Raw genomic sequence first — 19592 nt, 5'->3', positions numbered from 1 at the left:
ACAGACTATTTAGGTTATCACTTAAACATAATCCACCTGTATGTCTCTACGTCGTATTATAGAGAACCTATGAGCGGAGCGGACCGTCCAAATCCCATTTTGATTGAAAACAAATATTTACAGTAAACAATAAAAATTATACATCATAACATGAATCACAGCATGCGTTTGAACAACAAAAAAGGTTTAAAGATTATACCTTTGAAGAATTTTTCTTCAAGTAAATCCCTCGAACAACAACAAACTCTCCTCGAACAAACAGCAACCAGAACACTCGAACTAAAAGTGTAAAGGACACAACCAATTGGTTTTCTTACTACTCTCAGGGTGAGAACCCAAGAATGGTGGGCTCTGACTATTTTGGTTAGGAGGGAGTTAGTGAGATTGGATGAGGAATACGATTGAGAAAGTACAAGCTATCGTATAGCAAAGTACTTCAATTGTGTAGTTTCTGGAGACTACCGTATAGACTCTTAATTTCGTATAGAAGACTTAGGAAGAAGAAGAAAACTATTTTTCTTTTTATTCCTTTTTCCATAAAAAAATACTAACCTCCCACTAAGGTGGTTAGAGAGAAAAAGGGGATAATTATCCAAATAATTAAAAATATAAATAAATATGATAACCAACTTATCATATTATATTTATAACCTATATTTTTAATATTGCATCACATACAATATATAAACCATAGTTCTTTTTCTCTATTTTATGACATTTAATATAAATCATATTTATATTAAATTTAACAACTATGAATCTCATTCATAGAAAATATATTTGAATCACATTCAAATATTTATTCCTCCAATTAAACAATAATGTATCAAATACATTATGTCAATTATATCATATATAATTGAATCAATTTAATCATATCATATATAATTAAATTCTCTCTTATTAATTTGAACATTTCAAATTAACCCAAAAACTGATTCTTAATTAAACCCTTTTGAGCTACCAAGGGGACATTATGAACCTGTAGCTTGAAGCTCCAACAGGACGTGAATAATTAATTAAACTCTTTAATTACACTATCCACCGTTCGTTAACTGTGGGGCACTCAACTAAAGACTGACAGTTGCACTCTTTATACTACAGATATATTTCTGTGTCCATTGGATATAACCAATCAACAGTTCGATGATCATTCACAAATTGCTCGTAAGTACAACAGGGCCAAATTACTGTTTTGTCCCTGTAGTTACATCTAACTTCTTAAGTACCATTGATCCCTCTAATGAACAATAGATCATAGTTCCACTATGACTAAACCCCTCCCGGGCCAGGAGAGGGTGTAGCGCCACATTGTTCAAGACCTGGAATCAGCCCTTAAGGAAGCAATTTATCTACTTACCTCTACTTCGAGGATGGAGTGAATTCCATCTTGTGTAGCTGAGTTCCTAACTCCCCAATCAGACGAATCCCCAAAAAGGTAGGCTTGTTAAGTCGGCGATCAAGTCACTCTCACCCATACAAATCAAAGGACTGCTTTCATAGGCAGGAATTCACAACTCACTCAGGATTAAGATCATGTTACCTATGGTCATCCTAGTAAAATGAAAGTCTCTATTATGAACGGCGTTATATAATGAGACTAAACATTTCGTGGTCTGATCTTATACAAACTCCTTTGTATAGAATATCCCCACTTGCATGTCTAATACATGAATGATCAGGATCAGATTATTTGTAGCATTTTACAATAATTGTAACACCTACAAAATGGGTCATACTCGTAGTGTCATCAGGATAAGGTACCCAACCTCATTCATATACTCCAGACCATTCAGGTTATCACTTAAATATGATCTACCTGTATGTCTTTACATACATGTGTAAGTTACAACGATAACCTTGGATGTTATTTTATTGGTTTGTGGTTAATGCAACTAAAATATCATATATTTCATGACAAAGTGAATAAAATATCAAATATTATTAATTACAGAAATATTTGTTCATACAAGGTTTACAAACTATAGGACCCTATGAGATTTATGGCATCAACCCCAACATCTATATATATGTTTAAGCTACAAAAGATAACCTTGAATGTTAGTTTATTGGCTTGTGGGTTTAATGCTACTAAATGTCAAATAAAACATTTCATATTTTATTAAATAAATAAAATGTTGTACAATACAATTAAAAACTATAGAACCCTACGAGATTTAGGGCATCAACCCCAACAACAATATTATAATTTAATTAATTCACCATATGCACCTTGCACGCCTACATAACTTTGTTTCTAATTTTTTTTTTTTTTTTTTTTGTAAAATTTTATAGGTTTGCCCATATGAGACATTGTCCTCGATCGATGGTGTTGCTACAATGAAATTAAATACCACCGCAGTTCCTCGAATACTTTGTTGGAGTTGCCTGCGACCAACCCTGCTTCTCATGTTAGAAGACGAGGTTTTAAATTTTACATCGATAAGTGTTCAATTTTTTTTTACCTTTTGGTGTGGCCATCTTGGATTGTTGTTTTTGGTTCGAGGAGAATTGGAGAGTTCTGATCAATTGGAAGGGATTTCATGAAGATTTTGGCTTCAAGGATATTTAATTTCTAACCCTTCTTCCTCCTCTAAAAAGCATGCTATAAAATTCTGTTTATAATGTATAACTTATGTTCTCTGTATTTTAATTATGTGATTTTGAAAATTGGGAACGATCACCGTTTCCGCAGTTGACCTCACAGGTCCTTCAGTTGTAACCAAATTATTTTACCTGAAAGGCAAGTGGAAACTCAAGGAGGCTAAACTTTATGACATAAGATGGATTTCTTGTACCATTGTCCCTGTACATCCTAGCCTTCCCAACGTAGGCCCGTTGTAAACCCCGCAGGGTCGTGTCCCATAACATTGACCCCCAATCCACATTGTTGAAATAGTTAAGATCATCAGTAGCCTGAAATAGATACAGACCAACGAACGTGTGCTTGTCCTTTCCCATCATTGTAAGCTCCATGTAGTATACTAACGAAACTTTGACAATATCGTTGTCATTTGCAAACTCACATTTCTAATACTCTTTCTCCAAGTCAAACAAATTCAGTCTTTTACACTTGAAGTATATGTCTCACAAATGATAACTATTAATTTTGTTCGCTAAACAACAAGTGTAGGCGACCACAATCCAAACACAATAAGAATTCTGCTTTTCCAACGTCACTGGGCTTTCCATAATATTGAATGACATACAGTCTTCTCTGTCATCCACAATCTCCTTCAGTAAGGCCTCATGAATAAGACCACTACTAAATGTAACATTCAGATCAATAAAGCGATCGAATATCGTTCTTCTAGATATATCTAATTGCGCAGGACTCAGCTTTCTCTTGATAACGATGTTGGATGCTTGATATGGGATAGACTGGTGTACTGAGCAGGAAACCACTCGGATACAGGAATCTTGTACTGGATTTGTGCCATGCCAACTTTGCAACAATTTTACATAAGAAATGTATAGATATTCATCTGTTTTTAGTTTATCGTTTCAATTAGCGTTACCTATTTACCGTTTCCGTTTGAGTTCAAATTCTCATGAAGATTAATCATAACTGTGTCGCAACCGGGAACGAAAACAGAAATGGAAACGTTGACATTAACAGGCGAGTGGAAAAATACAATAGTCCAATCAATACACTAAGTGCTAACTTCAGAACAATTGAGTAGAACAAATATAACATGCAATATTATACATTCAATACAACTATGGTGTCAATGGTAAATTTAGGTTTTTTTTCAAACTCGGACTACAAGTTTAAAAAAATTGAAACAAACACGCCACAATTTTTATGGCCCTAAATGAACAGGTATTGAGAGAAAAATCGGATATGTTCAAATTGTAAAAGGAATTACTAATGAAGCATAATAACAACAAATGGTGTACTTATTAATGATCAAACGTCCATATGCTAAACCTAAAAAGGTCAGTCGAACGTTAAACCAAGAGGAAGAAGAAAAAGACAATCTTCAAAATGTTTGCAAAAATAGGGATTCCATCAATTGCCCGAAAAATTGATTTACAATGGAGGGTATTTTTGTAATCTTACTTTGTCCTTTCACTTATAACCCTAAGTAACAACCTCATTAAGGATTAGATTACCTTTCTAAAATGCATAGATAAAAGCGATCAATTGCAACTAAAAAACGATTACAATTGAGGTCCACTTTCATTATTCCATCAATGCAATCCAATTTTAATTATAACAAAATTCATTAGGAATTGGTAAGCATGACCTTCGCTTTAAAAGATTGATGTGGGAGATTGAAACTCATTAATATTTGGCCCTCGAAATAGCTACTAATCAAATTAACAAAGATTTTCTTTCGATTTTACCTGGAATCTTTTTTTTTTCTTTTTTCATTGAATATAATTTAGTTGAATTTATTTTTTGAAACATAATAATAAACTCATTATTCACAAATTCATTTAAACATACTAATTAATATACACATCTCAAGTCCCAACACAAGTTGATTTTTCCAACGTTAGACCATATAATTAGCCTTTCCCCAATGTCTTAATTTCATGTGTAGGTCAAAGTCAAACTAACTCACTCCTATTACTCGAGCCTTGAGCTGTGCTTCTGTTCCACAATGCACTTTACCATATTACCCTCCTTAATTATTTCTTTTCCTTTAATTTCTAATACATTTTCATTTTCTAAACTCTAAAGGTATATATATATGACTAAACTCAATTTCAAGTGATGTTTTGTTTATATCCTATTTTAAGGTATGTTTGGAACAAGAACTATTTTAAGACTATAACAACTATATCTTGTTACGGTAAATACTATTTTGTATTTCTCAATTAGCTACAGTCAACATTATTTCAAAACTCTCATTTGCTATAATATTTACTATTTGTTATAATTTTTATTATTTTACATTCATCATTTTTTTATTATTTTCTACCGTGTTTACTATTTTTTTCTTAAACTAAAATAGTTTACACATCAAACGCATACTATTATAATTCAAACTAAAATAATCTACATCCCAAATCAAACTATTGTAACCCAATTATAATAACCTACGACTATAATAATCAACTCCTTGTCTCAAACGATTTTTTTAGTTTTTATCTTGTCTTTCAAAAATGGTTTGTTTTAAAAGAAATTATTGAATTTTTAAGTGGTAAGTCGATTTTTTTTTCTCAACTATTTCTAAAGCTTGTTTTTATTAAGGTTGAATTATATATATATATATTCATCAAGTTAAGGTAAATTTTAATAATACCTCTAAACTTTATCTAAATTTTGAAGAGTTTCATTTTTATCTTTTAATTTTATGCAAAATAACCGGCCAAATTTTTCTTAAATTGGGATGAAAAAGTGACAATTATTTTTTTTTAAAAAAAAACCTAGATAAGTGTAAATTTAAATTATGCCTTTTGAATTTCATGATATGTTTTAATCATATCACTCAACTTCAGAGTATGTTTCAATTATTTCATGATTGTATTAAAACATTTTATTTTAACCTTCCAACTCTAAAATTGTAAAAAAGTGAAGTCAATTCAAAACGTTGGTCTCTTTAAGAGAATTTTTTTTTTTATTTTAAAAAAAATTAATGAAGACTATATTGGATTTTCCTACGTGTTTTATTAATTAAAATTGAAAATTTACGATGGATTTATAGATAATAGAGTTCAAAGTTCAAATTTCAAGAATTATCGATCCCCAAAGTTTGAAATTATAATTAGAAACTTTTTGGAGTAGATAGTCTGATTAAATATCTTTTTTTTTTTAACTTTATAGACAAATAATATTAATTTATACCTCTAAATTTTAGGAATTGTATCTATTAAAACTCTAAATTAATAATTATATAAATTTAATCCATGAACTTTTCATAAACAAATCAATTTACACCCTTTTTCAAATTTCAACCGACCAATACTGTGTGTATTATAACTTAAAAAAGTTACCTTTTTAGTCCCTAAATTTTGAAGAATATGTGTGTTTGATCCTTAAGTTTTCAAAGCATAACTTTTTAGTCCCCGAATTTTTTAGAATAGGTTCATTTGGCTTCTAAGTTTTCAAAATATATCTTTTTAATCCATGAGTTTTTAAAAATAGGTTTAACAAGTCTCCACATTAATTTATTATTATTATTTTAAATTAAAAATTATTTTTTTAAGATTACCTCTTCTTTTTAAAATTATTTGTTAAACATATTTTTATAATTTGAAATTTCATATAATTATATAAAGTGAAAATGAAGAACAGTTTAAGGACCTTTTAAACCTATTCTTAAAAATTTGAGGACTAAGAAAGGTGCATTTTTGAAATCTCATTGACTAAATGTACTTATTCTAAAAAGCGAGGGACTAAAGAAGTATGTTTTGAAAACTAATGGACCAAACGCACCTATTCTTCAAAACGGGGACTAAAAAGGTAATTTTCCTTATAATTTAAGTTAATCAAATATCTAAAGTTTCATAAACCAATTAATTTAGACAATTTATTACGATTATCTTAAAAATCATCTATGCATTAAATCTCAAATGTGTGTATACATCTTCAAATGTTAGTTTTATAAATTGAACATTAATGTGAATGCATAAACGATTTTTTTAAAAAAATATACATATCTAAGAGTCTAAATCAATTCATTTACGAAAATTTACGTATTTAATTGATATAATTATAAATTTTATACATAGTTTTCTCAAATGAAACATAATAGATGGTATAACTTGATACATTTATGAAAATTGATAGTTTAAATTAGGCTATAAATTGATATTTTATAAAAATATATAATAATAAGAAAATAAGAAATTAAATCTCATCTTTTGAGGCAAATTCAGTTTCTTAATTTGTGACCACTATATTCTGCAATTTCTGCTTTATCGGAAAAGAATAAATAGGACAGAATATACCTTCCCTTGATGCCAACTTCTCATCAAATTATTTTTACGGCTTTTTAATTTTTATTTTTAATCTTCACGATTGAATCTTCGACTTCTAAGAACAGAGTAAATGTCAATATCATTGAGTTAAGTTCATTTTATCGAAATTATTATCAAGTTAGAATAATTTTTTTAGAGAAATTAAATACCCTTTTTAAACATTATATTGTGGAGTGTGTTCGATTTTAGTCATAATATTTTTAAATCTCTAATTTTAGTTTATATATTTTAAATTCATTATCTTGAAGTTGTTTTTTTTTTTTTTAATCAAAATTGATTAAATAATATTGACAATTTTTTATGTGTTAAAGTGAGCTTAACTCAATAATAACTTACATGAACTTTCTTTTTAGAGATCAAATGTTCAATCCCATATTCATAGTTGTATTTAAAAAAAAATTATAGAGATTAAATATAAAATTTATTAAAAATTTATGAACTAAATTTGGACATTTTAAAAGCATAGAAATTAAAATAAAAAATCCCAAAACTATGTAACCAAATGAAAATTTAAAGAAATTAGTATTATTTTACCTTTCACTTTTCCTTTACTTCTTTGTTCCTTTTTTTTCCTTTATAAAAAGTATTTATATTATTATATTCGAACAAGTGAATGTATATCCTCGATATATTAAGGTCATGTTTGTGAGTTTTCTCAATTTGTTAAAATTACTTTTTTCGTTTTCAAAATCCGTCTTTCAAAACTAATTTTGATTATATAAAAGTTCCATATAAAAGTGTAAAACTCAATATTAAATTAATTTCGAGTGATTTTTATTATTTTAAAATAACTTCGAACCATGCACTAAGTTTTGTTGGAGACTATGTTCTAAATCTCGTGGTTTATAATGTATAAACGAAATCCATTTATTTAGTAAAATAAGAAATTATTTTATTTGACATTTAGAATTGTGTAATTCAATTAAATAAACTAAGATCCGAGGTTATTTTATGTAACTTAAGCTTTTATATAGTTGATATACAAATGAATCATGTTTAAGTAATAACCTAAATGGTATATATTGTATGGACAAAGTTGGGTGTCTTATCCTGATGACACTACGAATACAACCCACTTTATAATTATGACAATAGTTATAAAGTGTTACAAACGATTCGATCCTAATCGTTCATGTGGAGACGTGTAAGCTAAGAAACACAAACACAGATACGGATACAGGATATGGATACGATATAACGATACGCCATTTTCTAAAAAACTAAGATACGGATATGTTGAAGATACATTATTATATATGTATGTGTGTATGATAATGCTCAATTAATTGTTATAATACTTATTTTAAGTTAGATTAAAATAAATTCAAGAAGAGGGTGAAAACTTGAGGAAAAAAATCCAATAACATCGAGTGGTGGTTGAGCGACTATAGCAAACAGTAGGAAATAAGTAGAGGATGAGATTGAAAATGAAGTTGATGATAAAAGAGGTGTGAATCGTGATTTAATTAGTGAGAGAGAAGAAAAGAATGAAGATTTGATCACGTTTTGAGTTTTCTCTTTTAATTTTTTATGTTTTTAAATTTATTTTATTTTGGATTACTCGATTTAAATGGACTTTTATATCTAGAAGTGATTTTAAAATGGTTAAAATCACTTTTGTCATTTTTAAAATGGATTATTATATATTTAATCACTTTTCAAAATTTATTTTCATAAATGTCCAATCTTTTTTATTTTTTAGTATATAAGATTTAATGGAGTTTTCGGATTAAAATATCTTTTAAGTGTGGTGGGTGGAGAGAGAATGTGGGAAATTTTTTTCCCATATTTACAAAGCACCATTAATGTTGGAGAGAGAAAATATATCTATGATTTTATTCATTTTGTTTAATTGGGGAGAGAAATACATTTATTTGTTGAGATTTTATTATTTTGCTTGAGAGAAAATGCATTTAATAAAATTTTATTGTCTATTTATGTTGGTTTCACGTATAATTTATTGGTTTATCTGGCAGATTCATGGTTATTTAAATATACATTAGAATATTTTATTAGGTATTTGAAAATATCTTAACCAATATATGTAATATATCACAGTATATAAATTAGAGTTGACTCAATGTTTGACATAAATCACAGTATAAACTAATATATGAAATATATCACGTTATATATATCACATATTGGCTTAATGTTCAACCATAAATTACAGTATATATATCATAAATTTCGTTTACATCACATTATATATATATCATATATATTATTTAATAGTCAGAAATATTAACAAATCAAAATTTGTATATATCATAATAATATGAAATCTAAAAAAAAAAACACTCTCACTTATTTGAAATAAACAAATATGTATATCACAGTATATATCAAATTTCCTATAAAAGTTAAGAAAAAAAGAGTACATATAGTATATATCGAATATATATACCACAACATATATGGATATATACGAGGGAGGGTTTTGAGAGAGAAATTGAAAAATGTGGAAAGTCATGGATATTTGAAGAAAAAAAAATATATGATTTAATATACTTTGCCTTAAAAAGTGTGCATAGTTTAAAATTCCTCTCTCTTTCCTATTTTAAAATATATATGATTAATTTATTGTTGGGGACTAAATGATAATTTTATCTTAATTTTATCCTAATTTTTTTAAGGAAGTTAACACTCTCGTAAATAAGTAAAATCTTGAACATTAATGAAATATAAGTCCCTTATTAAGGTTTCATGTATAGAAAGTATTTTTTTAAAATCATCCGAAACATGTTTAATCCTTCAAAACTAATTTTGATAATGATTGCATTTAAAAGTCTAAAATTGAAAACCAAATTAATTTTGAGTAATTAAAAGTATGTTTTCGAGTGATTTTAAAAATGAAAAAAGTGATTTTTATGATTTTAATATTTTTCCGAAACATGCACTTAAACAAAATGGTTGTGGGTTAGGCTTAAATTTGACAAAATAAAGACCCAACGTATCCCCTTCACGTATCTGGAAGTACATATGCGTATATGAAAATTAAAAAAAAAAAAATCAAATACTTCAAATAACGTATCAAATATGTATCTGCCACATATCTAGATGTATCCGTATCTGATATGGATTATTTGCACAATTAGAAGTATATGTGCTCCTTAGCATGTAAGTGAGAGTATCATATACAAAGAGTTTGTATAAGACTGCGTCACGAAATGGTTAGTCTCTGTTTATAACATCGTTGCTTAAAGAAATTAACATTTCAATAGGATGATCATAAGTGACTTGACATTAATCCTAAGTGGGTTATGAAATCATGTCTATGAGTCGAATCCTTTGATATGTATGGGTGAGAATGACTACTTTTATCGATCAATAAGCTTACCATTTTGAGGATTTATCTGAGTAAGGAGTTGAGAATATAGCTATACAAGATAGAATCAACTCATTCTCACCTTTAAGGTAAGCAGATGAATTGCTCCCTTAAGGGCTGATTATGGGTTTTGAACAATGAGGCGTCTCACCCTCTCACTGGCCCTAGAGGAGTTTTGTTTATAGTTGGACTATACTAATTGTATAGGAGATTAATGGTACTCAACGAGTTAGATGTAACTATAGAGATAAAACGATAATTTCATCCAACTCTAGTTACGGGTGATTCGTGAAAGGTTGACTTACTGTTGATTGGTTATATCCGCGGACATAGAAATATATTTATAGTGTGAAGAGTGCAATTGTGGATCTTTAGTGGAGTGACCTGCAATTAATGGATGTTGATTATTTAATTAAAGAGTTTAATTAATTAATTTTGTATAATTGAAGCTTCTAATTTGTAGGTCCATTAGGTCCCCTTTCTAGCTCACGGTGGATAAAACAAGGAATAAATGGTTTTGGAATAATTTGAATTGTTCAAATTATTTAAGAAAAATTTTATATTAATATGATTAATATAAAGTATAATGTGTATTGATACATTATAATACATAGTTAGTAATAAATATGATTTATAATGAACATTATGTATAAGATAGATGAATATTTGAATAAGATTCAAACTAATATAATGTATTTTGATCCTTCCTCTTCCATAACACTATTAGATCTCACAATCCGTAGTCCTTGTCAGAGAATAGCAAGAAAGTCCAAGTGACAGTGTCTAAAAGAGTTTTTGTTCAGGTGACAACGAGCGAGGCAGAGATGGAAGAGATCGAGAAGCAGTTTGCACTTTGCAGTATGTTGAGCTTGAGGGAAATCTTGTTCGCGTAGAAATGAGTTACGTGAAGAAGAGTTTTCAGAGGTGAGTTCCATTTTATCCCTTCTCCTCTCTCAAAAGCATGCTTATATTAACTTTGTCTCTCTGTATTTCTCTAATTTTTTAGTTTTAAAAATTGATTGACACTGGCACTGCATTCACATGCTTCCGCACGGGATTCGATCCCTTTAAAATTTTCATTTATTTATTTATTTTAATACAACAAATGCGAAGTATTTAAATTTGAATTGTCGATCACGAGAGGAGTATATGTCAATTCTTGCTAAACTTTGCTCATGTTGACATTGAAGATATAAGTATATTTTTAATACAATAAATATAATGTATGAAAATTTGAACTTTTGACCTCAATAAAAATAATATATATTAACTATTGTTGAACTAAGTAGACTTATTATTTCCAAGTATTGATTCTTTTAGTTGGAGCCCAATGGCCAATACTATGTTGTTGAGCATGAAAACATTTTTTTACATCCTAAAATCAAGTATTTGATTTGTATTAGTATCTCCTAAAAGTATGTAATCTAAACTTTCTAATAACGTACCTTTATTTTAATTATATGGGAAAAAAATAAGGAAAAAATCAATTTACGTTCATAAACTTTAGAATTTTATCACTTAAAATCTTCAATTAATATCTGTGTCGATTAAGATTCTAAACTTTCATAAATTAATCATTCTAAACCATTTATTATAGTCTTATTTTGAACTTGTTAATGCATAACTTCACGAGTGTATAAGATTTCTATTCTCCTTATTTATTTTACTAATTACCCATGTGAAAATTTGTAATGAGAATAACTTTACTTAAATAGTTTTGATTTATTTAAAAAGAAATCAAATGAATATGGGTATAAATCATCCAGCATAATTTAAATTGGTTCACTAGTGAAAACTTTATGATTTTCATTATACACTAATAATGATTTTTTATTTTAAAAAACAATTATTTCTTTATTATTTCTTTATTATTTTTTTAAAAAATCCATTAGTTGGGTCAAATTTCCAAGAGCATGCACACTACACAGAGACACTTTATCTATTCTTTTTCTCTTTTTAATATTTAATATCAGATAGGGCCAAAAACTCACCAAGAACAAGAAAAGCTTGGTATGGTACTTCTTAGGCAGCCATTTTTTTTTTTTTACAACAAATGATAAATAATAATTAATAAACTGGCTTATCAATCAAATGAATCTATATCCTCTTTTGTCATCTCAATTTTAGATTCCTTGATAAACGGTTGAAATTATTTTTAAATATAGTAAATTGTCATTATCTATCAGTGATAAACTGTGATAGAAATTTATCACTGACACTGATAGATGCCAATAGACCACGGTAGATGTCAATTGTGATCTATCACCGACAAACAATGACATTTTACTATATTTGTAAATAAGTTGGTTCATTTTTCTTTATTTCAAAATAATCCTTTAAACTATATATATATATATATATATATATATATATATATATTTATATATATATATATATATATATTCCATTCTTAGTACACATATTTAAATCAAAATTCATCCTTATATGCATTCCATTCTTACTACACATATCTGAAAGTTTTGTGACTGGGGCTCATCCCCTTGTTATTGTGGAGTCGGATTGCTTGAACCTTATCAATATCATTACTCGCAGGATACTGGATTTGTTGGAACTTGTGGGGCGTATTAGCTCAAATGTTGTCTTCTGTTTGGTGTTCGCTTTCTACGAATGAGCTTGCCCACCTCTAGCTCGCACTACGATCATTTGTGGTGAATGGGGGTTGTTTTGTATCTTTTTCTTCTTTTGGCTCTGAAGAAGTTGGGGATACACTTCCTATCCCGGATTGTTCTCCTTGGCTCTTTTGGACGAGGATTGTAGTTATGACTAGTTCTTTAATGAAGTTTTATTTTTAAAAAAAAAAAACCACAAACTTTTAATATAAAAGTAATTAAAAATGTTAAGTGACACCAACATTTTCTTTGTTATATACCATATATGATATGACATAATACAAGTCCCTAGTTTTCTCATCTAAACAATGGTGTGTTTTTGTTTAAAATTTATTCATCTTCTCTTGAAAGTCTTCCAAAAGGGTGAAGCCATTTTTCTGTCCTCAAATATTAAAAAATTGGAAGAAAAGGAAGAAAAGATAAATAATTCCCTAAAATTGCATCAAAGTATGAGCATCATGACCTTGTGTAAAGCAAGGATGAGATAATCTAGAAAAAAGGTAAAGATTTCGAGAAAGGAAAGATAAAGCAAACATTATATTATATTATATGGTTTGAAAAGAGAGAGAGGGGAAAAAAAACACTTGAGAATGAATAATCACTCACTCAAGTAATCATTTAAGAATAATAATCCCCATCATTACTCCTATAGCCACTCTAAAATATTATATACAAACTCAAAAAAAAAAAAAAAAATGTAAATGAGACTTAATTTTAATTTGTAATATTTATTTAATCTTTGTATTTAGAAATTTGTATTTAGAAAAAATGTCAATTTATACTCTTGAACTTTGTGAGTTATATAAATTTAAACACTGAACTTTGAGAATTATATCAATTTAGATTCTAAATTTTAGGAGTTACATTAATTTAAATCCCTGGATTTTGGGAGTTATATCAATTTAAATCAGGAGCTTTCATAACCATATCAATTTAAGCCATAAACTTTCATAGACATATTCATTTAAATCCTGAACTTTCATAATTGTATCCAAATAAAACATAATGAGAATTTAAATTAATAAAATTATGAAAGTTCAGGGTCTAAATTAATACACTTGTAAAAGTTTAGGGTTTGAATTAATACAATTATTAGTTTATGATTTAAATTGATACAACTACCAAAGTTCAAGGTATAAATTGATATTTGATCTTAGATTTATGACACCTCAATCTTTGTTGTTCTAGACCCAGGAAGACTTGCCTTTTCCGCTATCACTTCCGTCATAGAACTCTGACAGGAAGGAGACCTATAAATGCCTCGGCTCTAAGCCGTACGTACCACCGTTCAATGCCGTCTTCAATCGGGCGGAAACTTTCTCTCGTGCTATGGCGTGCTTTTGAATGCATTCATTGCTTTAAGGGAGCAAGGAAGTCTCGAGTTGGGCGTGTAAGGTGTTGGGTGGTGTGGGTTTTCGATGGATAGCTTTTTCAATCTCTATCGTAGGTTTGATAGATCTGAATCTTGTGTTGTATTTTAATGAGTAATAATTTGATCAGCATTCTTTACAACTAGTAACAATTTAGTGTAGATTGTGAATAACATTATTAAAAATTAATAAAATTTCTTAACGGAAGAAAAATCAAATTTATTCATAAATTTTTAATACTAAGTTGTTTTATTATAAAAGCCAACGCTTAATTTTGATGAAACTTATTACTGTGTACACTATATTATTGTAGTTTAAATTGGAAACGAGTGATCAAATATTCAACCTCTAAGAAAGAAGATCAAATCACTTACCATTGAAATAAAAACTACAACCTCATTTGGTCATAATTTCTTTTTTTGTTTTTTGTTTTTGAAAATTAAACATATTTCGATTCGATTTTTATAATGATTTGCATCTTTCTTAAATATAATGATTGAATTCTTAGTCAAATTTTAAAAACAAAAATAAGTTTTTTTAAATTTGTATATTTTAGTTTTCAAAAATTGATTTATTTTTTTAAAACATTAATAAAAAGTAGATAATAAATAAAGAAATTTCGAACTCAAAATAATACATATAAACTTAATTTTAAAAGAAAAAACAAATGATTATCAACATACCTAAATTGTTATTACTAACAAAGTTTAATCAAAGTATTTTTTCCGATCCTAAATAATATATATATATTCTATTCTTCTGCTCGGAATTTCTTTGGTAGTTTTTCCACAAACCAAAATCATTACAACTTTTACTGTATAAAAAAAAAAAGAAAAAGAAAAAACATAAAAGTGCACATTCTTCAATATTTTGTCTGTCATCCATTGAAAGCTTTTGCTATGGCAGAGTCTCAACAATTGTTCTGTCATTTCAACTTCAACCTCTTGCCTCTCTCTCTGTTTTCAAAACTCTTTTCATTCTTCCAAGTTTCTTCTTCTTTTTCATCTCATCTTCAAAACAACTGAAAATTTGAAAAACATTCCTTAAAGAAGATGAAGATCCATTTATTAATGCTTGTGTTGTGTTTTCTGTTTCAACTTTGTTACTCCTCTGTTACCATTGTTCTTGATGGAGTTTCAGAATGGAAAAACCCCTCTGTTCATATTGGAGATTCCATCAGTAACTACTCAAAACCACTAAATTATATCGTCTTCTTTTAATAATTATTTACTCTCTTTACTGAATCTTTGTTGCTTTTTTTCTTCTTCTTCTTCTCAGTTTTCAAGCACAAGTTTCATTATGAGCTCTTCATTTTCCATAATCAAAGGGCTTTCAATCTCTGCAATTACACTCATGCCACTCTTCTCACCAAACCCAATTCCACTTCATTTATGGTATCTCTCTCTTTTCTCTTTACTTTTATGAATGAGTACTCCACTTCTAACATCTTCATCAAGTGTATATGTCTAAATCGGTTGAGTTAAAGGAACTCGATTGTTCATAAAATGGCTAATGTCCTCTGTCTTTTTTCTTTGTGGGGTTTACTAAATTAGTGGAAATTTGTCATTTTCATCCAAATTCCTATCTGGGTTTTGTGTTTCTACTCATTTTTAGTTGTGGGGTTAGTGAAATTAGTATAAAAATTTCTTCTTTCCCAATTTTTTCATCTGGGTTTTGAGTTTCTGATAAGTTTTTCTCTGTTTTTGAACTTTAAAATTTCAGTGGCATCCATCAAGGCTTGGCATTTTCTTCTTTTCCTTCAACAATGGCTCTAAAAGTTCTTGCAATGGCTCTCAAAAGCTTGCTGTGAAGGTCTCTGCTTCACCCCCATCTCAAAGTTCCCACCTTTCTCCACAGAACCCTCCGATGGCGGCTCCGGCGCCGATTTCCGGCGGAGTTCTGCCGTCTACTCCGGCATACCCTTGGCCGTTTCACCCACGGCAGGGGGCGTCGTCGCCGAGTCCGCCGCCAAGCTTGCCGCCGAGTGCAAGCTTGCCGTTCACGGTGCCGGAGAAAGGAGGAGGTTTGGCGTTTATCAACAGTAATCCGGCGGTTCCACTTCCCACCGGCGAGGTGGACACGGCCACTATTCGCCCTTTGCAAACTTCAAACCATGGAACACATAGAGTACCCTTCTGTCTCTCTCTCTTAATTTCTCTCTCTAGAATTGATAGGGCTAATGTCATTTTATTATTTAAAGGCTAAAAATGTTATTTTGAGTTTGGTTCTAATTTCAAAATTTTTGGTTTTTAATTTTTGAAAATTATGTTTATAATCCTGCAACTTTTTTTTTTTCTATGGATTTCTTATTTTTTTAATAAAATATTTAAATTTTTGGTCAAATTTCAAAAAAGAAAATAAAAATATATCAAAAACCTCATTTATCATGGGTCTCTGAGTTTAATTTTCATAAATCAATAATAAAAGAAATTAAATAGTTATCAAATGACTCTATATTTAAATACCTGAATTTAAATTAAAATCCCCATTTTCAAATTTTTAATGGCAGTAAGGTTTTGTATCTAATTGAGATGAAGAAAATAAAACAAAATGAAGATGTAGACAGAAGTAAAAGTGTAAAAATACTAGACAATTTGATTTGTGAGCCAAGTTCATATATTTTATAAGGGAAAAGTGTTTATGAGGGCAAAAGTCAAAAAGAGAAAAGTGAAAAGTGAGGAGCTTTTACATGCTTGATTGAAGGACAAAAAAAAAAAAGGGAAAGGAAACATATGGGTGTGTTTATTTATATTTGACATTGATGATATTGAAAGAGTGATGATTGAATTTGAAATTTCTTAGTACTAATACAAAGATTTGGTATGCAAAATGCAGGTAATCATGGCATTTCCTCTTCTAATTAAGTTGGCTTTAATTTCAATCTTGTTTCTATTTCAATAGAAAGAGAGAGATTTTAGGGTTTGCCAATTTTTGTGTAGAAAAATGATGATGGTAATGTTTTAGAATGGTTGATGATGAGATACAATCAATCAAATGCATTTGGATGTTCTAACTTTTACATATAAAGTCTTCTCTCTCCTCCCACTAAGATAATAAATATATGGCCATATGGTGGGGAAGGTATTGGAACAGGTTGTATATGACCTTTTCTTTTGCCATTTAAAAGGCTTTTTTTTTTTTTAACTGGATTAAAATTATCTTCCTTTGAAAAATATATATATTATCTTCAAACTTTCGATTTAAAAATGTTAGAATTTTAAATTTTTGAACTAATTTGAATCTTTTCAATCTATAAAGACAGCCAACTCGACCCAATCCATAAACTTAACTCGTATCCATGTTAGAATTTGGATCGGTTTCGAGTTGCAACCCGTTTATGACATTGTTACATAGTTGATGGTAGGTTGTTCAAATACTTTTTCTTGTTTTAAGAAAGAACCAAATAAATTTAAAGCATTTTGAAGAACTTCAAAATGAATGCCTTAAATCAACCAAAGCTTTGTAGTGGCATTAAGATAGTCATTTGTAAATTTCACCGAAATAAATTGACAAATACTTAAAAAAAGAAAAATAAATAAATAAAACAAACAAATCTAGCTTGAAAACGTCTAAATTCTGTAAATTCATAATTGTATTTGTCACTTCGTTTGAATACTTTTCATGGTTAGTTGAGTTCTATGGAGTACATATATTTCATGTGAGGCAAAAAATTCATATCAGACATGTATCGGATATCGATATTTCCAAATAATACATATCTATGATACACGATTTGAACATATTTCTATACGTATTTTTTTTTTAAAAAAAAAAAACAAACAATTCATTTAATCTTTCCCAATCTAAAACTAAACAACCTATTTAAAAAGCTCACTATTTGAGTCCAAAACTAAAAGGAAAAAAATAAATAAAAAACCAAACCTTAGAATCATCTAATTTTCTTCTTTACATTTGAGTCCCCACAAAGTCCACCAAAATATAAACCATTTGGATATTTTCAATAATTCAATGAAGAAGTTCTTCGTTTATCTTCATACTTCTCCCTCTAATATTCTTCTTCTTTTTTTGTAATACAAGTCACTTTTCTATTGCATTTTATTAACTATTGTACTTCAACATCTTAGATGTTGCTTTTTTTTTTTTTTTTTTTTTTTTTTTTTTTTTTTTATTGTATTTCAGTGCTTACATTTCATTTTGTGCTATTGTTATTAACTTGTATATTAAACTTATCTATATCTGAAATTTTTTAAAAGAAAGAAATCTATCTTCAATGTATTAGTATCCTCGTTTTTTACAAATATATATGTTAAAAAATGACGTATCCTTATACATATCCGTATCTTAGTTTTTTAAAAATTGACAAATCGCCGTATTCGATCATATCCGTATCATGTAACTGTATTTGTCATGTTTCATAGGTTGAGTTTTAACTTTTTTTTCCCATGGATTAAGGTTTTATTTACTAGATGTTGGAGGGCTTTTTGCTTTTTTTTTTCCCTCTAAATTCGACTATACAATCGAAGTTACAATGCCTTAACCAATTAAATCACCCAAGTATGCTGAGTAGAGTAAATTTCTGCTTAGTATTAGGATGATTACTGAGTTGATTTCGGGTTAATTTCTCCCGTTCCTCACGAATGGAATATAACATGAGATTTTTCTAGTTCTAAGCCAACGAATAATAATCTAAAAGCAAAGAATATTTTATAAAGTAGAAGGTTTAAATTAAATATATGACTAGACCCCTTTTGATAGTTCATCGATTACTTTTAGTACTAAGATAGACTCTTTTGGGGCCATATTTTCCAACGCATACTACTTTTTAATTATTCAAATTCATGAAGAAAATTATTTATAAAGTTACAACACTCAATTACTCATAAAAATAAATGAAATGATAATAAAATCACTAGTCCAATATTATTCTCAATCTTTTCCCAACCTGCTAAAATGGCCACTTTATTTCCTCTAGGGTCAAATCTCCATTATATCTTCATCCATGGAGATGCTATTTGTATATGGCTGAATATCATTTAAGTTGGAAAATCCAGTCAAATATTTATGGAGGAAACTTAGATTGTGATTCAGTCCCATCGTTCAGCATTATTTCATTCACGGGGTCGTTTTGGTTCGTGATTATTGGCGAGAACTTATTGTAGGTCACCATGGTGAAACGTTGGAACCGTAGGCTCGTGATACATACAAAGTTCATTAAATTCTGGGTCTAAGAATCTTTCAAGATTCTGAATGAATGGTCGAATTTGTGAACATAAAATCACAGGTGTCTTGTCATGCTGAAGGATATTGATTTTTGGTGGGTGCTCTACTTTCCTTTGTCATGAAAAGAATATCATGAACTAATGGTTAATA

At 28.8% G+C, this 19592-nt stretch overlaps 1 protein-coding gene across 1 annotated transcript; it reads left to right on the top strand.

Moving 5' to 3' along the window:
* Positions 1–15041: 15041 nt before the first annotated feature.
* Positions 15042–17280, top strand: LOC120075305 (Cupredoxin superfamily protein). The gene is made up of 4 exons (XM_039028573.2): positions 15042–15440; positions 15540–15655; positions 15984–16388; positions 17097–17280. Exons 1-4 carry the CDS (start codon positions 15314–15316, stop codon positions 17160–17162), a joined length of 714 nt encoding a protein of 237 aa, XP_038884501.1. The 5' UTR covers positions 15042–15313; the 3' UTR covers positions 17163–17280.
* The last annotated feature ends 2312 nt before the right edge of the window (positions 17281–19592 follow it).

The sequence above is a fragment of the Benincasa hispida genome, chromosome 4, assembly GCF_027475165.1.
Source record: "Benincasa hispida cultivar pf3 chromosome 4, pf3_genome.v1.1, whole genome shotgun sequence".
Taxonomy (NCBI): domain Eukaryota; kingdom Viridiplantae; phylum Streptophyta; class Magnoliopsida; order Cucurbitales; family Cucurbitaceae; genus Benincasa; species Benincasa hispida.
Note: the sequence above shows the minus strand (reverse complement) of the source record. Positions and strands in the feature narration are given on the sequence as shown.